We start from the raw sequence: 23,725 nt of genomic DNA, 5'->3' as shown, positions 1-23,725 counted from the left end.
AGAACAATTAGGGATGGGCAATAAATTCTGGCCTTGCCAGAATTGTTCTTTGTTCTTTTCTTTGTTCTTTGTTCAATGTTCAGTCCGGCAGGCTGTAGCTTGCCTAATCGGTAAATGATATGCTGTTCCTCGAGCTTGCGTTGATGTTCACTGGAACACTGCAGCAATCCCAGGACAGAGATGTGAGCATGAGAGCAGGGAGGAGTGATGAAATGGCAAGCAACTGGAAGCTCGGGGTTCCGCTTGCAGACTGAGTGGAAGTGCTCCGCAAAGCGGTCACCCAGTCTGCGTTTGGTCTCCCCAGTGTAGAGGAGACCACATTGTGAGCAGCGAATACAGTATACTACATTGAAAGAAGTACAAGTAAATCGTTGCTTCACCTGAAAGGAGTGTTTGGGGCCTGGGATAGTGAGGAGAGAGGAGGTAAATGGGCAGGTATTACACCTCCTGTGATTGCAGGGGAAGGTGCCATGGGAAGGGGACGAGGTGGTGGGGGTTATGGAGGAATGGACCAGGGTGTCACGGAGGGAACGATCCCTTCAGAATGCTGATAGGGGAAGGGAGGGGAAGATGTGTTTGGTAGTGGCATCACGCTGGAGGTGGTGGAAATGGCGGAGGATGATTCTTTGGATATGGAGGCTGATGGGGTGGAAAGTGAGGACAAGGGGAACCCTGTCGCGGTTCTGGGAGGGAGGGGAAGGGGTGAGGGTAGAGGTGCGGGAAATGGGCGGACTAAGTTGAGGGCCCTGTCAACCACAATGGGGGGGGGGGAATCCTCGGTTGAGGAAAAAGGAAGACATATCTGAAGCACTGTCATGGAAGGTAGCATCATCAGAGCAGATGCGTCGGAGATGGAGAAACTGGGAGAATGGAATGGAGTCCTTACAGGAGGCAGGGTGTGAAGAAGTGTAGTCGAGGTAGCTGTGGGAGTCGGTGGGCTTATAATGGATATTTGTAGACAACCTATCCCCAGAGATGGAGACAGAGAAGTCGAGGAAGGGAAGGGAAGTGTCAGAGATGGATCATGTAAAGGTGAGAGAAGGGTGGAAATTAGAAGCAAAGTTGATAAAGTTTTCCAGTTCGGGCGGGAGCAGGAAACCGCACCGATACAATCATCAATGTACCGGAAAAAGAGTTGGGGGAGGGGGCCTGAGTAGGACTGGAATAAGGAATATTCGACATATCCCACAAAAAGACAGGCAGAACTAGGACCCATGCGGGTACCCATAACAAACCTTTTACTTGAAGGCAGTGAGTGGAGTTGAAGGAGAAGTTGTTCAATATGAGAACAAGTTCAGCCAGGCGGAGGAGGGTGGTGGTGGATGGCGACTAGGTTGGGCCTCTGTTCCAGGAAGAAGCGGAGAGCGCTTAAACCATCCTGGTGGGGGATGGAGGTGTAGACTGATTGGACGTCCATAGTGAAGAGGAGGCGGTTGGGGCCAGGAAACTGGAAATTGTCAAAATGACGTAGGGCGTCCGAAGAGTCACGGATGTAGGTGGGAAGAGACTGGACCATGGGAGAAAAGATAGAGTCTAGATAGGAAGAAATAAGTTCAGTGGGGCAGGAACAGGCTGACACAATGGGTCTGTCGGGACAGTCCCGTTTGTGGATTTTGGGAAAGAGGTAGAAGCGGGCTGTCTGGGGTTGTGGGACTATGAGGTTGGAAGCTGTAGAGGGAAGATCTCCAGAGGAGATGAGGCAGAGACAGTCCTTTGGACAGTAGCTTGATGGATGTTCAGTCATGGGGTCATGGTCCAGAGGGAGGTAGGAAGAAGTGTCTGAGAGTTGGCGTTGAGCCTCTGCAAGGTGGAGGTTGGTACGCCAGACAACAACAGCACCACCCTTGTCTGCAGGTTTGATTACCATGTCGGGGTTAGACCTGAGAGAACGGAGTGCCTTTAGTTCAGAGGGGGACAGGTTAGAGTGAGTGAAGGGGGCAGAGAAATTGAGATGACCAATGTCTCGCCGACAGTTTTCAATGAAAAGAGCAAGAGCGGGTAAGAGGCCAAGGGGAGGGGTCCAGGTAGAGGGAGAATGCTGGAGGCGTCCGATCTCTGTACAATTCCCCCACCAGGACGGTTTGAGGGCTCTCTGCTTCTTCCTTGAACAGAGGCCCAACCAGTCCCCATCCACCACCACCCTCCTCCGCCTGGCTGAACTTGTACTCACGTTAAACAACTACTCCTTCAACTCCACTCACTTCCTTCAAGTAAAAGCAAGGAAGTTATGGTGAACCTTTATAGAACATTGATTTGGCCTCAACTGGAGTATTGTGTCCAATTCTGGCACTGCACTTTAGGAAGGATGTGAAGGCGTTAGCGGGAGTTCAGAAAGATTTACAAGAGTTGTTCAAGGGATGAGGAATTTCAGTTACATGGATAGATTAGAGAAGCTGGGGCTGTTCTCCTTAGAGAAGAGAAGGTTGAGAGGAGATTTGATAGCGGTGTTCAAATTCAAGAGGGAACTAGACAGAGTCGAGAGAGAGAGAAACTGTTCTTATTGGCTGTAGGGTGGAGAACCAGAGGATTCTTGTTTAAGGTGAATGGCAAAAGAACAAACAGTTATATGAGGAAAAACCTTTTTATGCAGTGAGTAGTTAAGATCTGGAATGCACTGCTTGAGAGTTTGGTGGAGGAAGATTCAATTGTGGCTTTCAAGGGGAAATTGGATAATTATCTGAAGAGAAAAAATTTGCAGGGCTTCGGGGAAAAGGAGTGGGACTAGGTGAGTTGCTCTTGCAGAGAGCCAAAACAGAGATGATGGGTCAAATGGCCTCATTCTGTGCTGTAACCATTCTATGATAACGACTGGCAGATATCATTCTACCGGCAGGAGGGTCCGAAACAAGAGGACACAACAACTTTCATTTATATAGCACCTTTAACATAGTAAAACAACCCAAGGTGCGCAGATTTAAAGTAATTGGCAGATGAACAGGAGAGGAGATGAGGAGAAATTTCTTTTAATCAGCGAGTTCTTATGAACTGGATTACACTCCCTGAAAGGGCAGTGGAAGCAGATCGAATAATAACATTCAAAAGGGGATTGGATAAATAAATGCTTGTAAAAGCGAGATGTGCAGGGCTATAGGGAAAGTAATACTAATTGGATAGCTCTTTGAAACACTCAGCACAGATAACGATGGGCTGAATGGCCTCCTTCTGTGCTGTATGATTCTATGAAAATACTTTCAAATAAGTTAAATGTTTTTGTGTGATTGGGAGAGACGTTTAAATGGATGAATACTGTTCCTGATAGGAGAATTCACTCCAGCTTTAACAAAACGGAAAGGCTAAATTTTGTTTAAAAAAAAAGACAGAGGTTGTTTCTTCCAACTGAAATGTTTCTTTTACTGACACAAAAGTTAGTATTTAGGGGGCCGCCCCGCTGCGGATGATTTGGTCTCGGTCCCGCCTATGCTGAATAGGGGAGGCTGTGTTCTGGATTGGGGAGGGTTTGGCTGAGAGCTCGTGTATCCCCTCCATATAAAAGGGCGAGAGACGGTGATCGCCGCCTAATAACGAGGAAAATCAGGACAGTGTAAACAGGGGGAGCGTTGACAAACAGCACAATGCGCGAAATAGTCCATATACAAGCCGGACAATGTGGAAACCAAATCGGAAGCAAGGTGAAATCAGTATGCATTGTTAGTGTAGTACTTCCAGAGTGTTAAAAAAACCCACTTTGGTCCTGAATTTACAGTGTAGGTGTGGTGAAGAGTGTTACATTTCTGCCGAGTTTGTTTTCGGAGGGGGATTGAAAGCTGAATGTCTAGTTTCTGATTTATCTCAAAGTCCTTTCCAGATCAATCCTGTCTTCGGTGATTAATTTGAAGAGTACGTGTGTAAAAGGAGGTGAAATGTATCTCAGTCAAAGCAATTGTTTTGGATTTTTGGGGGGGGGGGGGGGGTTTATTGCTCCTCAGCCAGAGGGTGTGGCACTGACTGAATCCAGCACATTACATCTGTCTGTCTTCACCACAGAGCAGAGTGTGTGTGTTTTCGGTTCTGAAGGGTAATGCTGGGTCTGTTACCCAGAGATACATGTTCATGAATCAAAACTTTCATTGACGATCCGGCGGCGTCGGCGGATCCATAAAATCAGGAAGGATCAAGAATTTAATCTCTAAACCCAGACAGTCTTCCTAACTGGGGGAGAGAATAGGAAGAGAAACTGCTGCTCTTGTTTAACTTTTTCTTTCCATCTCGCTGACATTAATTTTCTCTTTTTTTTACCCCCCAGTTTTGGGAGGTGATTAGTGATGAACACGGGATCGACCCTCAAGGCAATTACAATGGAGACTCTCACTTACAGTTGGAGAGAATCAATGTCTATTATAACGAAGCGACTTGTGAGTTCTGTTCGATACAATAAAAAAAAAAGTATCAATCTGCAATTAAAGGCGGATTTCTGGTACCGTGGGGGGATTTCAGATACAACAGCTGGGATTAGGGTGACATTTTCATGGACTTTTGTCTTTTGTATAAAACTTTTTATGCAGTAACTAATATTTTATATGTTGTAACTTTCAAAAAAAATCCCATCTTTCAGCACAGAAATATGTTCCCAGAGCGATCTTGTTGGACTTGGAGCCAGGGACGATGGACAGTGTGCGATCGGGCAGCTTAGGACAACTTTTTAGACCCGATAACTTTATTTTCGGTGAGTAATCTGTCGCCCTGTGTATGTGCTGTTAATTCGAGGCCTTTCACAATGGTACTGGATCGATTGCACATGCAATGCCATGTGCTACGGCTTCATTTCAGGTCGATTTCTTGTCGGCTGAGAACCTGCCCCGTCAGTGATCTAAGTATCCCTGAGGATCCAGTCAGCGATCCAAGTGACCCTGAGGATAAGGGCAAGGAAAGCGATCAATGTTCCCAAATTAAATCTCTCCAGACTGAGATAACTGCCCAGTGTAAAACAAGGCCAGCAAAGAGTTATGCAAATCACATAATAGGAGCTCGCGGGTGCATGAATCACATCTTGAGACTTAGAAAACTAACATACCCTCAAATAAATAGATGTATTTGTGTTATTGGGGCTGCATTGGCTTCAGTAGGCGTTTTGCAGAGAATATTAATTCCTAGTACAGCCTTTACTGTAAATCTGACCTCATTGCTGCCTTAATGAACAGATAGGATTAAATTGGACAACTCTTTCAAAGAGCCAGTACCGACACAATGGGCTGAATGGCTTCCTTCTGTAGCAAGAAGTTCAGCTTTTCAATATTACATAGAATGTACAGCACAGAAATAGGCCATTCAGCGCCATTGGTCAATGCTGGTGCTATGCTCCACACGAACCTACCCCCCCCCCCCATCTACTTCATCTAAACCCATCAACATATTTTTATAGGAACATAGGAACAGGAGTAGGCCATTCAGCCCCTCGAGCCTGTTCTGTCATTCAGTAAGATCAGTGAACTTCAGCATAACTACATATGCTTTTGCCCCATAACCCTGAATACCTTTGGATAACAAAAATCTATTGATTTTCAGATTTAAAATTTACAATTGATTAGCATCAATTATCATTTGCAGAAGAGAGTTCCAAACTTCTACCACCCTTTGCGTGTAGAAGTGTTTCCTAATTTCACTCCTAAAAGGTCTGACTGTAATTTTTAGACTGTCGCCTAGTCTGAGACCAGCTGATGCAGATTCTCTCTGTCTACCCTATCAGTTCCCCTTAATATCTTGAACAGTTTGATTTAATCACCTTCTAAATTCCAAGGAATATAACCCTAGTTTGTGTAATCTCTCCTTGTAATTTAACCCTTACCAGGTTTCATTCTAGTAAATCTATGTTGCACTCCCTCCAAAGCCAGTATATCCTTCCTGTGGTGTGATGGCCAGAACTGCTCACAGTTCTCCAGCTGCAGTCAAACCGAGCTTTGTCTAGCTGTAGCATGATCTCTACCCCCTTGTATTCTTGACCTCTGGCTAGAAAGCTCAGCATTCCATTATCTTTTTGATTATTTTCTGTACCTGTTCATGGCATTTTAATGATCCATGTACCTGGATCCCCAGGTCTTACCATTTAAAAAGTACCCTGTTCTGTCCTCATTCTGACCCATTTTCCTGCATTGAAATCCATTTGCTACAATTTTGTCAATTTACCTAATCTTTTAATAAGTCTTTGTAATTTTGTTTCCATCTAAACTTCTACCTTTCATCCTTGTGTTTATCCAGCTCCCTCTTAAGTGTTTCTATGTTGTTTACCACACCAGCATCCCATGTTTTAATACAAGGGCCAATATGTATTTATGTAATTACACTCTGGTGGTAGAAATAGATGGTATAATGGGTAGAGCACACTACTGGTAACCTTTGACACAGTGCACTGAACTAACTGTTCAAATTACATCCCCCTACCAGGTAGAGAGCTGCACACTGGGCAAGTCAATGAACGGATTTCCCATATGAGGGAGAAGCCCTATTATTAGACTCGCCTCTAAGCTGTTGGAAGGTCTCTTGTTATGTTTGATTTCAGGATCTACAATGAGCAATTTTCCCACAGCCAGCAAAGGAATTACTTAATAGTTACAGCAAAGAAAGAGGCCATTTGGCCCAACTGGTCCATGCCAGCTTTTAAGTTCCATATGAGCCTCCTCCCACCCCACCTCTCCTCATCTCACCCAATCAGCATTTCCTTCTATTCCTTTCTACATCATGTGTTTATCTAGCTTCCACTTAAATCTATACTATTCACCTCAACTACTCCTTGTAGCATTCAAACTACTCTCTGGGTAAAGACGTTCCTCCTTAATTTCTTATTGGATTTATTAATGACTATCTTATATTTTTGGCCCCTAGTTTTTGTCTTTCCCCAAGTGGAAACATCATCTTTACCCTGTCAAATAATGTGTTTAATAAAGGGGTGCACACAGGTATAGGTTCCAGTGCTATCATATGGCATGAATAGTTGTCATTCTGGAGTACTCTTGTACACTTCCTCAATCAGCTCAAAGGCTGTCCGAAAGGCTTGCCTTTTGTGATGTAGGCCCTTTAATTTCTGACCTACTTTACATTATGCTTCCCTTTCTGAATTGAATTTGATTGCAGAGCAGCTTCCTAATTGAATATATGTGTTGTTGAGCCACAGAGAATAGGAAGACCCTGGGTTTCTTTCCTCGTTTATATTGCATTAGTTTCTTATGGTGCTCTGGTCTCCTCAGAAAAATGACTGTGGCTCACCATTCATCAATAACAAGTGACTGCTGCTGGAGAATGGAATTGCCTGTGATATGCCTCATGGTTGAATAACTTGTGAATAACTTGCTGACTAATGAGGGATTGAGGTGCTGCAAGGCAGCAATTTCCTTTGGAATCATAGCCTTCTGCAGGGGAAAGAAGTGAGAAAATTGGGAGGAAGTATGTATTAGATAAGATTAATCTAGTGAATTGAATCTAGATAAGCTTCCTTCCCTGCACTCCCACTTCCGGTCCAAGGCACACATCATCCAGACTTGGAACTATATCCTCGTTCCTTCACTGTCTCTGGTTTAAAATCCTGGAACTCCCTAATAGCATTGTGGGTGTAACTTCACCACACAGACTGCAGCGGTTCAAGAAGGCAGCTCACTACCACCTTCACAAAGGCAGTTAGAGATGGGCAATTAATATTGGCTTAACCAGTGACGTCCATATCCCGTGTATGCATAAAAAATAAACTATATCTGAATATGGCTTGGGACAGATAATCTGTAGAATGATGTAAAATAGGTCCTAGTTTTTTTTAAACTGGTAAATCTTTGTGTCACCAGCCAAGCATTCTGAAATAGAACCCTGCTTTGAATGATGGTTTATGTTCACTGCCATTTCTAGCTTTGATAGGAAGCTGAGCACTTTGTCCTGCTGATATTTTTTGATGGTAATCTTTCATTAGTGTAGCCCAGTGAGCTCCATATTTGGAACCATGAGGCGTGGGAAATAGGAATGTTTTAAAGAAAAGTATGCAGCAAATTAAATTCAGTTTGCAATAATAGTGAATTACATTTCATAATTTGCCATGTATCCAAATTATAACCTTTGATCCCAGTTCAGCTTTCAAAGTACAATGCTGATTCACTTCACATCTTCATTTTGTAGCCTAACACAAAATGGAATTTCCATCCCTCTCAAATGACAGGTGTGTTGCACAGGAGTTCTATATGATTTACTTTTGCTTTTGTACTGAACATCTGATGTTGTACCAAAAATGAAGGCCCAATTTTGTTTTGAAGCCAGCACTATCCTACGAGTAGATTTGGATAGAAACTGTTTAGATAACAAGTTTTTAACAACCAATGATGCCAATTAATGCCTTTATTCAAGAAAAGGGGTGACAGAAAACAGGAAACTATAGGCCAGTTAGTCTAACATCTGTCATTGGGAAAATGCTAGAATCCTCTAAGGAAAGAGTAGCAGGGCATGTAGAAACTCATAATGCAATCAGGCAGAAACATGGTTTTGTGAAAGGGAAATAGTGTTTGACAAATTTTAGAGTTCTTTGAGGATGTAACAAGCAGGGTGAATAAAGGGGAACCAGTAGATATAGTGTATTTGGAATTCCAAAAGGCATTTGATAAGGTGCCACATAAAAGGTTACTACACAAGATAAGAGCTCATGGTGTTAGGGGTAATATATTAGCATGGATAGAGGATTGGCTAACTAACAGGAAACAGAGTCTGGATAAATGGAGCATTTTCAAGTTGGCAAACTAACTAATGGAGTACTACAGGGATCAGTGCTGGGGCCTCAAGTACTTATGATCTATATTAATGACTTGGATGAAAGGACTGAGTGTATTGTAGCCAAATTTGTGAATGATACAAAGATAGTTAGGAAAGCAAGTTGTGAGGAGGACACCAGTGTCTGCAAAGAGATATAGATAGGTTTAAGTGGGCAAAAATTTGGCAGATGGAGTATAATGTGGCAAGAAGAATAGAAAAACAACATATTGAGACTGCACAATGCTGTGGTACAGAGGGGTCTGGGTGTCCTTTTAACATGAATCATAATTACAAGTTAGCATGCTGGTACAGCAAGTAATTAGGAAGACCAATGGAATGTTGGCCTTTATTGCAAAGGGGCTGGAGTATAAAAGTAGGGAAGTCTTGCTACAACTGTACAGGACATTGAGACTACACCTAGAGTACTGTGTACAGTTTCTCTCTCCTTACTTCAGGAGAGATATACTTGCATTGGAAGCTGTTCAGAGAACATTCTCTAGGCTGATTCCTGGGATAAAAGGGTTGTCTTGTGAGGAAAGCGTGAGCAGGTTGGGCCTATACTCCATTGGAGTTTAGAAGAATGAGAGGTATTGAAACAACATATAAGATTCTGATGGGGCTTGACAAGGTAGATGCTGAGAGGATGTTTCCCCATGTGGGGGAATCTAGAGCAAGGGGGCACAGTTTCAAAAATAGGGGTCTCCCATTTAAGATGAGGAGGAATTTCTTCTGAGGGTTGTTAATCTTGGAACTCTTCCCCAGAGAGCTGTAGAGGCTGGATCATTGAATATTCAAGGCTGAGTTATACAGAGTCAAGGGTTATGGGACCAGGCAGGAAAGTGGAGGTAAGGCCACAGAGGGACCGAATGGTCTACTACTGCTCCTATTTATGTTCTTTTGATGTGCCCATGTTGTGTTGGTGTTGCATGCCATGCTATAGGCCAGGGGCACAGGGAGAAACTCAACCAATTTACAGTATCTTGGGTACATGGGACTTGTATTCTGGAGGTGGAGTTTTGATCACTGTTCTCTTCAAATATAGACATCTGTGTAAGAAGACAAAATTACATAATTGCGAAGGAATGATGCTGTTAAGACAAGGTTTTTTTTGCTTACACGCAAGAACTTTGAGCCTTTAACCCTCACCTTAACTACAAGCTGCACAGATAAAACAATTTTAAAAGCTCACTGCAATGCAGCAGCTGTTACAGATTTACTTGGCCTCTTAATGGAACTGCATGGGAGTGGTGGTGGGGGGGCGGTGGGGGGTGCAGGGTTTAGAATCAAAATATAGCCTACAGGAACCAGATGGCCACTAAAATGTTAACGGCAGGAGTGTTTTTCAGAGTGTATAACTCTCAAAAGTGTTCTACAAAATGTGTTTATAACGGTTCCAGAGGGTTTAAGTGTGCAGTCTTTTTTGGTTGCACTTTTTCAGTTGGCCGATTTTATAATGAGATGATACAGCTGCAATGACCTCAACACATTTTTTTCCCTTCAGCTGTAAACCACTCTTTTGAAAAGTCTGACTGACTAGCTACAGTGTGGCTGATGCAAGCAGTTTGAAAGTGTTCAGCTTATGCAGCAGTGTGGCCGTGACCTCATTCAGCATACTCTGCAATTTATTGTCTGGAGTTCAAATAATTTGGGATGAGCTGAAGAGGCGAAATAAACATCAGCCAACCGCATTCTTTTAGGACTGCTGTTGCACAGGACTGTGCAACAAAGTGTTGTAAAATGGAGTCCTATCTAAAATGGAACCCATGATTGTTTACCTCACATGGTGAGATCTTGATTTCATTCTGGTCTCTGGAAGGATAATGCAGATGGAGATATAGGTACAATAACATAATGATTATAATCCTAGAGACGTGGTCTCTTCAGACTACTAGAAAAGATTGGATGTCCACCAAAGCTACTAAGTATCATCACCTCATTCCATGACAATATGAAAGGCACAATTCAACATGGTGGCTCCTCATCAGAGCCCTTTCCTATCCTGAGTGGTGTGAAACAGGGCTGTGTTCTCGCACCCACACTTTTTGGGATTTTCTTCTCCCTGCTGCTTTCACATGCGTTCAAATCCTCTGAAGAAGGAATTTTCCTCCACACAAGATCAGGGGGCAGGTTGTTCAACCTTGCCCGTCTAAGAGCGAAGTCCAAAGTACGGAAAGTCCTCATCAGAGAACTCCTCTTTGCTGACGATGCTGCTTTAACATCTCACACTGAAGAATGCCTGCAGAGTCTCATCGACAGGTTTGCGTCTGCCTGCAATGAATTTGACCTAACCATCAGCCTCAAGAAAACGAACATCATGGGGCAGGATGTCAGAAATGCTCCATCCATCAATATTGGCGACCACGCTCTGGAAGTGGTTCAAGAGTTCACCTACCTAGGCTCAACTATCACCAGTAACCTGTCTCTAGATGCAGAAATCAACAAGCGCATGGGTAAGGCTTCCACTGCTATGTCCAGACTGGCCAAGAGAGTGTGGGAAAATGGCGCACTGACACAGAACACAAAAGTCCGAGTGTATCAGGCCTGTGTCCTCAGTACCTTGCTCTACGGCAGCGAGGCCTGGACAACGTATGCCAGCCAAGAGCGACGTCTCAATTCATTCCATCTTCGCTGCCTTCGGAGAATACTTGGCATCAGGTGGCAGGACTATATCTCCAACACAGAAGTCCTTGAAGCGGCCAACACCCCCAGCTTATACACACTACTGAGTCAGCGGCGCTTGAGATGGCTTGGCCATGTGAGCCGCATGGAAGATGGCAGGATCCCCAAAGACACATTGTACAGCGAGCTCGCCACTGGTATCAGACCCACCGGCCGTCCATGTCTCCGTTATAAAGACGTCTGCAAACGCGACATGAAATCGTGTGACATTGATCACAAGTCGTGGGAGTCAGTTGCCAGCATTCGCCAGAGCTGGCGGGCAGCCATAAAGACAGGGCTAAATTGTGGCGAGTCGAAGAGACTTAGTAGTTGGCAGGAAAAAAGACAGAGGCGCAAGGGGAGAGCCAACTGTGCAACAGCCCCAACAAACAAATTTCTCTGCAGCACCTGTGGAAGAGCCTGTCACTCCAGAATTGGCCTTTATAGCCACTCCAGGCGCTGCTTCACAAACCACTGACCACCTCCAGGCGCGTATCCATTGTCTCTCGAGATAAGGAGGCCCAAAAGAAGAAAAAAGAATAATCCTAGATAGACTGCAATTCAGAAGGCAGTTCAAATGTGCAGTTTTGGTTTCCTTATTTGAGGAAGGATGTTTTTGCTATAGAGGGAGTGCAGCGAAGGTTTACCAGACTGATTCCTGGGATGGCGGGACTGACTTATGAGGAGAGATTGAGTCGGTTAGGATTATATTTGCTGGAGTTCAGAAGAGTGAGGGGGGATCTCATAGAAACCTATAAAATTCTAACAGTACTTGACAGGGTAGGTGCAGGAAGGATGTTCCTGATGGTGGGGGAGTCCGGAACCAGGGGTCATAGTCTAAGGATACGGGGTAAACCTTTCAGGACTGAGATGAGGAGAAATTTCTTCACCCAGAGAGTGGTGAGCCTGTGGAATTCGCTACCACAGAAAGCAGTTGAGACCAAAACATTGTATGTTTTCAAGAAGGAGTTAGATATAGCTCTTGGGTCTAAAGGGATCAAAGGGTATGGGGCGAAAGCGGGAACATGTTACTGAGTTGGATGATCAGCCATGATCATAATGAATGGTGGAACAGGCTCAAAGGGCCAAATGGCCTACTCCTGCTCCTATTTTCTATGTTTCAACATGGCAAATAGGCCAATTGAATTCAATAAATCTGTTAATTTGTCAAAAACACATCTGATTCATTCTTGACCTTTGGGAAGGGAACCTGCTGACCTTGCCTAATCTAGCTCACATGTGACCCCAATCCCAAATTATGTGGATATCTCCTAATGCCCACTGAGCAATTATAAATGGGCAAAAAATGCTGCTCATGTCAAAATCAATGTTCCCTCGAATTTCCCTTTACTGTGCTTGGCCAATTTCTTGCATTGTGTGGTCCCTTTAAGATTGTTGCACAGCCATGCATGTGTGCACCTTGAAGGGAATATGGCTTGTGTGCGGCCTGTTTGTTCCCTGCTTGGCACATTCTCGATTTGCTTCGTGGCCGTGCACCTGCACAGCTTAAAGGGAATGTTGGCCCCAAGAACAAATTTTAAAAATGAAGCTCTTTCTCAATTAGAGAAAATCAGAGAAGCTGATGATCCATAATCCTGCAATTTCTTTAAGAGAATGATTGAAAAGGCTTATCCTTTCAGTTAGGGAATAGTATGTGATATAATAAGGTAGTTAACTGAAAAAGAAATAAAGATACATTCTCAAATCAACAGTTCTCCTCAATTAGTTTTTAGAAGTCTATTGAAACTGCCATCTAGTTCTCATATAAAATAAACCATTCACAATTTAATTTAGATGAATGAGAGGTGATCTCATTGAAATATATAAGATTCTGAGTTGCCAGGCTGTTTTCCCTGGCTAGAGAGTCTAGAACTAGGGCACATAGTCTCAGGATAAGGGGTTGGCCATTTAGGATTGAGATGAAGAGAACTTTCTCCAGGGGTTGTAAATCTTTGGAATCCTCTATTCCAGAGGGTTGTGGATGCCCAGTCATTGAGTATATTCAAGGCTGAGATAGATTGATTTTTGAGTCAAGGGATATGGGCATCAGGTGGGACAGTGGAATTGAAGTAGAAGGTCAGCTATCGTTTTTATTAAATTTCAGAGCAGACTCGAGGGGCTGTATCCGGAGTATGGCTCCAGGAGTGAGGGATTTTAGCTACAAGGTTAGGTTGAGAAGCTGGGGTTGTTTTCTTTGTAGCAAAGTAGATTGAGGGGAGATTTGACAGAGGTGTATAAGATTATGACAGGTTTAACTGAAGTTGACAAAGAAAATTTGTTTTTGCTGATGGTACAAGGATTGGGGGATACAGATTTAAGGTTTTGGGCAAGAGATACAGGGGAAATATGAAGAACTTTTTACCCAGTGAGTGGTAATGACCTGGAACCTGTTGCCTATGAGGATGATGAAAGTGGAGACGATCAATGATTTCAAAAGGAAATTGGATGGCTACTTGAAGGATATAGTATTGTAGAGCGATGGGGATAAAGTGGGGGAATGAGACTGACTGGGTTGTTCTATAGAGGGCCAGCATGAACTCAAAGGGCTGAATGTCCCCTTTCTGTTCCATAATGACTCTATGATTCTGATGTTCTGCCACTCAAAGGGTTCTCTAGACCGGATGAGTTCTGTTAAGGTCCATCTGAGATGTTGTATGGATCAATGCTGGGCAACTGGAGTGCTGCATTTCAGTGTGGGAAAGGACACTGTGGAAAATGGTTATACCTATTTCTGTTCTATAGAGCATATGTCCTATGGTCCAGAGGCAGACTGTTATTGTTTATTGTGGGAAGGTTTTACTGGTCAGTTTTGTCAGGTGTAAGCTACTTTCTACTTTGATAAAATTCAAAGGGATGACAGCTTTGACCAATGATGCCAGTATATTCATCATTCTGTCCAGTTCTTCATCCTCCACCATCTACAGTTCTTGGTCTTTTGCATTTCTTGACTACTTCTGTAGAATTGCTTGACATTAGAAGATATCACTGTTTCCCAGCAGTTGGAGACCCAAAAGAGATGAGGATTGTATGAGACGATAAAGTAGGTACCAATTTTAGCCCACAAGTGCTGGTATCATCAATCGCCCGACTGAACGAGTGGAATAAACTTGGGATTCCATTGTTGCTTTTTTGTTTATCTTTCTGCTATGTTAAAATGGACATTTAAAAGTTAATTTCAATAGTTTAAACAGTTAGTTAAAGATAGCAGATAAGCTGCTTTGATGTAATATGATTGCAGAGGTTGATCGATTTTAAGAACTGTTGGATTTTCTATATATAAGTTGCTGAATTCTCATTCTAAAAAACCAAATTGCATTTGTCATATGAAAATATTAATGAGTAGTCTTGTACTGTGACTAGAAGTACAATTCTAGCATTAATTAGCTCAAGTTGACCTGTCACTTTTTTCCTTTCTCTGTCTATTAGGACAAACAGGTGCCGGGAACAACTGGGCCAAAGGACACTACACAGAGGGTGCTGAACTTGTCGACTCGGTAATGGATGTTCTGAGAAAGGAATGTGAGAACTGTGACTGCCTCCAAGGGTTTCAACTCACTCATTCACTGGGAGGTGGCACAGGCTCTGGTATGGGGACACTGCTGATCAGCAAAATCCGTGAAGAGTATCCTGATAGAATTATGAACACGTTCAGTGTTATGCCATCTCCTAAAGTATCAGATACTGTAGTTGAGCCTTATAATGCCACCTTGTCAGTTCACCAGTTAGTTGAGAACACAGATGAAACTTATTGTATTGATAATGAGGCACTATATGATATCTGTTTCCGTACTCTAAAACTGACCACTCCAACATATGGGGATTTGAACCATCTAGTTTCTGCAACCATGAGTGGAGTGACCACATCTCTACGTTTCCCTGGCCAGCTGAATGCCGATCTGAGGAAACTGGCAGTAAACATGGTGCCCTTCCCTCGATTGCACTTCTTCATGCCTGGCTTTGCCCCTCTTACAGCACGGGGTAGTCAACAGTACCGCACCCTTTCAGTGTCCGAGCTCACCCAGCAGATGTTCGATGCCAAAAACATGATGGCTGCCTGCGACCCTCGACACGGACGTTATCTGACAGTTGCTACAGTTTTCCGGGGCCCCATGTCAATGAAGGAAATAGATGAGCAGATGCTCGCGGTCCAGAATAAGAACAGCAGCTACTTTGTGGAATGGATCCCCAACAATGTGAAAGTGGCCGTTTGTGACATTCCACCACGGGGACTCAAAATGGCCTCCACCTTTATAGGGAACAGCACGGCCATTCAGGAGCTCTTTAAACGAATCTCCGAACAGTTTGCAGCCATGTTCCGCAGAAAGGCTTTCCTGCATTGGTTCACTGGGGAAGGAATGGATGAAATGGAATTTTCTGAAGCTGAGAGCAATATGAATGACCTGGTATCCGAGTACCAGCAGTATCAAGATGCTACAGCTGATGAAGGCGAGGATTTTGAAGAGGATGAGGAAGAACAGGATGAGACTCAATGAAGCAAATGATATACTGTTCTACATTTCTATCACCATCTATAAAATATTTCTGGGTTATAAGATATAATCTAATTTAAAACTACCTTTGTCTATCACCCCAGTCCCCAGTTGATGTGCCTTTGCTATAATTAACAACTGTAAGAAACTGAAAAGTTCAAAGTAAGTATTGGAAGTAACTTGTAGATCAACAAATAAGACGGCAACTTGTTTTTGTATTACAGATTGAACTTATTAAACTGCTACAACCTTCATGCTGCAAGGGTAATTATTTCTCGATGTCTCAGAATATTATTGCCTTTTTTCTAGGTTCCCCCTCATCACCTAACTGCCTCAGAGTGAGGAATTGTGTTACCTGCCAGCAAAGCTTTGACACAAGCTCGTAAGGTAGTGTCAGAATTACTTCAAAGGCTGAATAGTGCAGCTGCTGGGAATCGGAAGCCGAACTTAAACAAAAACACTGGCTCACTTAACAGGCCAGGCAACATCACAGACGAGAGGGTTTGGGACTTCAGCAGAACCATGCTGGGCCGAGTGGCCACTTTCTATACTCTATCATTCTTCCACAGAACTGCAAGATAGTACAGATGAACAGCATTTAAGAAGGGGGAACAGGGGGAAAGACGTACAAATTCTATTTTTCTGGGTGTGAGGTTTTTTTTCATTTATTTATGGGACGTGTCACTGGCAAGGCCAGCATTTATTGCCCATCCCTAATTTATGGAGAAGGTGGTGATCTTGAACCGCTGCAGTCCATGTGGTGCAGGTATATTCACGGTGCTGTTGGGAAGAGAGTTCCAGGTTTTTGATCCAGCGACAGTGAAGGAACGGCGATATAGTTCTAAGTCAGGATAGTGTGTGGCTTGGAGGGGAACTTGCAGTTGGTGATGGTGTTCCTACATATATCTGCTGCCAATGTTCTAGACGATAGAGGTCATGGGTTTAGAAGGTGTGTTATTTTTTTCTGTCTTATTTGTTTTCTCCACAAATACTAAATAGAATAATAGAAATAAATAAATGGTATGCTAAGTGTTTCTGACAAGGAAAGATTGGACAGGCTAGGCTTGTATCCGTTGGAATTTAGAAGAGTAAGAGGCAACTTGATTGAAACATATAAGATCCTGATGGGTCTTGACCGGGTGGATGTGGAAAGGATGTTTCCCCTTGTGGGAGACTCTAGAACTAGGGGTCATCCATTTAAGACAGAGATGAGGAGAACATTTTTCTCTGAGGGGCGTGAGTCTTTGCTTCCACTGCCTTTTGAGGAAGTGAGTTCCAGAGTCTTTGAATATTTTAAAGGCAGAGGTAGATAGACTCTTGATAAACAAGGGGGTGAAAGGTTATCAGGGGTAGGTGGGAATGTGGAGTAATCAGTTCAGCCATGAACTTATTGAATGGCAGATCAGGCTCGAGGGGTCGAGTGGCCTACTCCTGCTCCTAATTCGTATGTTCGTTTCCGGCAATTTTTGGCATTGCTCCTTTAAAGGATAGCATCTTGATTTCTATGGCACCTCCCTAAATGCAAAGATCTAAAACTTAAAAGTTGCAGGGAATCTTGAGGTCTAGTAGCCTGTTACACAATAAATATGGTGTGCACTAATTTACCATGTATTTGTTTCGTTTTCCTGGTATTTTTAGAATTGTAGGAAATTACAACATAAAGGAGGCCATTTGTCACATGATTTCTATGTTGGATCTTTACTAATAAAGAACTAATTGCACTGTTCTGGACTCTTTCCTCCCTCCCAGTGATAATGATCACCAACTCACCATCACCTCCTCAAATAAGGGAATTGGACTTTCCCTATTCACTCAGTTTCATAAATCTCAACTCACTCTCTTAGCTGGGATCATCCTGGCAAATCAACAGTGAACATGCTGTCTGGCTTTAATTACATTTCTATAAAAGGCTATTGAAAAGGTACACATACACCAGCTGTGCCCTAGCCAATGGTTTATATAAAATCATTATTTCTTGACTCTTTTATGTCCCATTTATAAAATTCAAAATGTTATTGACTTTATTATAACTACCTGTAGTCACACTTTCCAGGATGATTTGAGCTGGGTGCATCTTCCCATAGCGTGTTTCCTCTCCCAAAAATTAGGGTCTCATACTGATCCATCTGAAATTGCATCTGCTACCTATCTTTCCATTCTGCTATCCTGTCTTCCTTTAGCCTTTTCCAATCCTCCTTATTGTTTGCCAAACTTTCTAAAGTGGGCCCAGCACTGAGTCCTGGTGTAAACCCCTTCCAACTCTTCTCTAGTTCAAGCAATACCCATTCACTCAACTTTTGTTTCCTGTCTGTCAACCAACTCTTGTATCCAGGCTACTATATTTCCTCTTATACCACATGCCTGAATTTTTCTAGCAAACCTCTCACAAGTCACCTTACCTTATGAAAATCTGTAATCACTTCAATGATTCCATTCCTAGTATTTACCCAAAATGGGGGTTCTTCAAAAAACTCATCATATTTCTCCAATGTGACTTAACAAATCTGAGCTAACTATTAATCCACACCTTTCTAACTGCTTACTAATTTTATTTCAAATTATGCACTGAGTTTCCCCACAAAAAAAATAATATTCATGTGGCTGGGGAAGCAGTTATAGTTTGTTAACAATCCATTCAGCTGATGGTTGTGATGCCTCCAGGAATGGATCTCTCAGGGCAGTAGTTCAATATGTGGGCGTTGGTCTGACTTGGATGGCCACAGTCAGAAGTCCAGAAGCTCAGGCTAATGCCCTGGGGACAAGGGTTCAAATCCCACCATGGCAGCTGGTGGAGTTTAAATTCCATTAATTGATAAAATGTAAAGCTAGTCTCAGTAACAGTGCCTTGAGACTATCATCAACTGCTGTAAAAATTCATCTGCTTCACTAACGTCCTTTAGGGAAGGAAATTGTTGTCCTTACCTGGTCTGGCCTACATGTGACTCCAGAACCACAGCAATGTGGCTGACTCTTAACTTCCCTCTGAAATGGCCCAGCAAGCCACTCAGTTGTCAAGGCCAATGAGGGATGGGCAACAAATACTGGCCTTGCCAGTGACGCCCACATCCCATGAAAGAATTTTTAAAAAGGCACAATTTGAGTTCTACTTGTGGAGCAAGTGGTCACATACTCCCTGGCCCATCCTTAACTGGTTGAGGGTTGTCCAGATTTCCCATGGGAGGTTTAAACTTGGGACTTCACCACTTGGTCAGTTACCAGGTTGCAGTTGGTGATGTTAGCAGTCAACCAGGGGATGCACCATCTAGAGGTGGGGTTGTCATCGGTTTTTAGGGTGTGGAATATATTCCAGTAGGGGCTTTGAGATTTCAGGCGAGTGCATGTTTTTTTTGAGGTCCTGTATCAGTGGGAGTGCTTCGTTAGCTGTCAGCCAGCAGCGTTCTTTGAAGAGAATGTTTTCCCTGCAGACATCAGGAGATTCAATGTGTGCTAGCACAGGAAGCCACCTGAACTGTGCTGGTGTCAACGTTGCAGGAAAACCTCCCCTCAAATGATGTTAGACTAACCACGTTGGCTACTCTCCACTTTCACAACACTGTGCTTATTTAAGGAAGATTGAAACATTGTGTTCAGAGCTTCTGCTATTTCCTCTCTGATTTATTTTAACAGACTAAGGTTGCATAACACCAGGACCTGGTGGCATATCCATTTGAACTCTAAGTTTTTCAGAATCCATTTCTTCCCTGCAATTAGTTCTATCAATTTTCCCAGATCTGCTCCAGTACACTTTTCACTTGCACTATTATTTATTAAAAAACGGTTCAAAATATTTATTTAATATCACTGTCCTAACTTCATCTTCCACAACAGGACTTCCTCTTTTATCCCTGAATGGTACTACCCTCTCATGAACTGTTGCTTTACTTTTGTACGACTAAAAATCCTTACCATTGCCTTTGTTTAATCATGTTAGTCTTTTTTGTGCAGTCTCTTTTAGCCATTCTAATCTTGTTTTTCACATTCCAGCTGCCATTCTATATTCTTTCTGATACTCTTTAGTATTGTTAGCCTTAACTATATCATATACCATTCTTTTAAGTTTCAGTTTGGTGTTTCTCTATCCGTGCTACCTTATTTTGATACAGCTCCTTTTTGCCTGATAGAAGTGTATTTATTTTGTACACTGTGCATCTCACATTTGAAGATTTCACACTGTTGAAGTCAGGGTGGAAATTGTGGAGGTACTGGCCATAATCTTCCAATCGTCCTTAGATACAGGGGTGGTGCCAAAGGACTGAAGAATTGCAAATGTTACACCCTTGTTCAAAAAAAGGTGTAAGGATAAGCACAGCAGCTACAGGCCAGTCAGTTTAACCTCAGTGGTGGGAAAGCTTTTAGAACAATAATCCTGGACAAAATTAAGTCATTTGGACAAATATGAGTTAAATAAGGAAAACCATCACAAATTTGTTAAGGTTTAACTAATTTTAAACATGTTTAACTGATTTGATTGAGTTTTTCAATGAGTTAACAGCAAGGATTGATGAGGATAATATGGTTAATGTGGTGTACTTTGACTTCCAAAGGCATTTGATAAAGTGTCACATAATAGGCTTGTCAGTGAAGTTGAAGCCCATGGAATAAAAGGGACAGTGGCAACATGGACAGGAAGTTGGCTGAGTGACAAGAAAGAGTGTAGTTGTAAATGGTTGTTTTTCAGACTGGAGGAAGGTATAAAGTGGGATTCCCCAGGGGTCAGTACAAGGATCACTGCTTTTCCTCATCTATATTAATGACCTAGACTTGGATGTGAAGGGCACAATTTCAATATTTGCTGATGACACAAAGTTTGAAAGTATAGTGAACTGTGAAGATAGTGATAGATTTCAAGAGGACATAGGCTGATGAAATGCGTGGACACGTAGCAGATAAAATTTAAACCAGACATGTGAAGTGATACATTTTTGTAGGAAGAACAAGGAGAGGCAATATAAAATAAAGGATACAATTCTATAGGGAGTGCAGGTGGAAAGTGATCTGGGGGTCTATGTGCCCAAATCATTAAAGGTGGCATGGCAGGTTGAGAAAGCGGTTAATAAGGCAAATGGAATCCTGGGCTTTATAAATAGAGGCTTAGAGTACAAAGTTTCTCCAATCTATCATAATTCCAACCCCTTCACTATGCTGTCTCATTAATCCCTTCCAACTATTGCTGAGTTAGCTTTCCATGCCCATGTAAATTTACATGCTCATAATTTCTAAAAGTAACCCCTCTTATCTTCCTATCACATTATAGCTCTTACATTGGTTTATTATTTGGCTCCACTAACTCCCCACTGTTGCTAAATTATCAGACTGCTTATCTGATGTCCAGTACTGGATGAGCAGAAATTTCCTCCAATATTGGGAAGACTGAAGCCATCATTTTTAGTCCCTAGTCCAAACTCCGTTCCCTAGCCACCGACTCCATCCCTCTCGCTGGCAATTGTATGAGATTAAGCCAGTCTGTTTGCAACCTTGGTGTCACATTTGACCCTTAAGCTGAGCTTCTGACCTCATATTCGCAACATCACTAAGATCACATATTTCCACCTCCAAAACATCACCCGACTTCACCTCTGTCTCAGCTCATCTGCTGCTGAAACAGTCATTCATCCCTTTGTTACCTCGAGATTTAACTATTCCAATGCACTCCTGGCAGGTCAAAATCAGAAATTAAAATGGAAGGCAGAAAATTAATGGATGAGTCTGGAAGACAGGAAACATAGGTTAGAAAATAAGGAGAGTTTGGCAGTGCTCAAGGTTATTTATTTCAATGCAAGGAGTATAACAAATAAAGTAGACACGTGGCAGTATGATATCATAGCTATTACAGAAACATGGCTTAAGGAGGGACAGGAATGGCAGCTCAACGTTCCGAGTTACAGGGTTTTCAGACACAATAGGGAGGGGGACAAGAAAGGAGGAGGAGTGTCAATTTTGGTCAAGAAAACTATTACAGCTGTGAGGAGGGATGATCTGTTGAAAGGTTCAGCAAATGAAGTCATATGGATTGAGCTAAGGAACAAAAAAGGGCAATCACACTGCTGGGAGTGTACTATAGACCCCCAATCAGCGGGAGATAGAAGAGCAAATATGTAGGCAAATCTCTGAGAAGTGCAAGAACAATAGGGTAGTAATATTAAGGGGTTTTAACTACCCCAATCTAAACTGGGATAGTTTTAGTGTGAAAGGAATTAAGGGAGCAGAATTCTTGAGGTGCATTCAGGAGAACTTTTTTGCTCAGTATGTAGCAAGCCCAACAAGAGAGGGAGCAGTTTTAGACTTAAGTTTTAGGAAATAAAGATGAACAGGTGGAAGGAGTGGCAGTGGGAGAGCATTTTGATGGTAGCGATCATAATTCAGTCAGTTTTAACATAGTAATAATGAAAAAGGACAGAGATAGAACAGAAGTTAGAGTTCTCAGTTGGGGCAAGGCCAATTTTACTAAACTGAGGAGTGATTTAGCGAAAGTGGACCGGAAACAGCTACTTGAAGGTACAAGTGTCAGAGCAGTGGGAGGCAAAGGGAAGATTCAATGGGTTCAGGGTAAACATGTTCCCACCAAGAAAAAGGGTGAGATAGCCAAATCTAGAGCCCCATGGACGCCAGGGAGCTTACAGGGTAAGATGAGGCAGAAAAGGAAAGCTTATGTCCGACACTGAGAACTCAATACTACAGAAAGCCGAGAGGAGTATAGAAAGTGGAGGGGTGAAATCGAAAAGGAAATTAGGAAAGCAAAGAGAGGGCATGAAAGAATATTGATAAGCAAAATCAAAGTGAACCCAAAGATGTTTTATCAATTCACTAAGAGTAAGAGGATAACGAAGGAGAGATTAAGGCCCATAAAAGACCAAAAAAGTAACCTATGCATAGGGGCGGAAGATGTTGGTATGGTTCTTAATGAATACTTTGCGTCTGCCTTCACAAAAGAGGGGGATGATGCAGAAATTGTAGTTAAGGAGGAGTGTGAATTATTGGATGTGATAAACATAGGGAGAGAGGAGGTATTAATGGGATTAGCATCCTTGAAAATTGATAAATCACCAGGGCCAAATGAAATGTACCCTAGGCTGTTAAAAGAAGCAAGAGAGGAAATAGCCTCTTCTCCACTGAATATAGGTGTGGTGCCGGAGGATTGGAGAACTGCTAATGTTGTACCGCTGTTTAAAAAGGGAGCGAAGGACAGATCAAATAATTACAGGCCAGTCAGTCTTACCTCAGTAGTGGCCAAATTATTGGAATCTATTCTGAGAGACAGGATAAACTGTCACTTGGAAAGGTACAGGTTAATCAAGGACAGTCAGCATGGATGTGTTAAGGGAAGATCTTGTTTGACCAACTTGATCAAATTTTTTTGAAGTAACAAGGAAGATAGATGAGCGTAGTGCAGTTGATATGGTCTACATGGATTTAGCAAGGTCCCACATGGCAGACTGGTTAAAAAAAAAAACCCATAGGATCCAGGGAAATGCAGAATTGACTCAGTGGCAGGAAACAAAGGGTAATTGTCGATAGGTGTTTTAGCGACTGGAGGGCTCTTTCCAGTGGCGTTCCGCAGGGCTTAGTACTGGGTCCCCTGCTTTTTGTGGTAGATATTAACAATTTGGACATAAATGTGGGGGCATGATCAAGAAGTTGGCAGATGACACAAAAATTGGCTGCGTGGTGGATAGCTGTAGGCTGCAGTAAGATATTGATGGTCTGGCCAGATGAGCAGAAAAGTGGCAAATGGAATTCAACCTGGAGAAGTGTGAGGTGATGCATTTGGGGAAGTTAAACAAGGCAAAGGAATACACGATTAATGGAAAAATACTGAGAAGTGTCGAGGAAGTGAAGGACCTTAGCGTGAATGTCTACAGACC

General features: G+C 42.7%; 1 protein-coding gene across 1 annotated transcript; it reads left to right on the top strand.

The window, feature by feature from the left end:
- Positions 1 to 3,459: 3,459 nt before the first annotated feature.
- LOC137369774 (tubulin beta-5 chain) lies at positions 3,460 to 17,545 on the top strand. Its single transcript, XM_068031217.1, has 4 exons — positions 3,460 to 3,629; positions 4,244 to 4,352; positions 4,553 to 4,663; positions 14,800 to 17,545. The coding sequence occupies exons 1-4, from the start codon at positions 3,573 to 3,575 to the stop codon at positions 15,864 to 15,866; spliced, it is 1,344 nt and encodes a 447-aa protein (XP_067887318.1). The 5' UTR covers positions 3,460 to 3,572; the 3' UTR covers positions 15,867 to 17,545.
- The last annotated feature ends 6,180 nt before the right edge of the window (positions 17,546 to 23,725 follow it).

This window comes from Heterodontus francisci, chromosome 5 (assembly GCF_036365525.1).
Source record: "Heterodontus francisci isolate sHetFra1 chromosome 5, sHetFra1.hap1, whole genome shotgun sequence".
Taxonomy (NCBI): domain Eukaryota; kingdom Metazoa; phylum Chordata; class Chondrichthyes; order Heterodontiformes; family Heterodontidae; genus Heterodontus; species Heterodontus francisci.
Note: the sequence above shows the minus strand (reverse complement) of the source record. Positions and strands in the feature narration are given on the sequence as shown.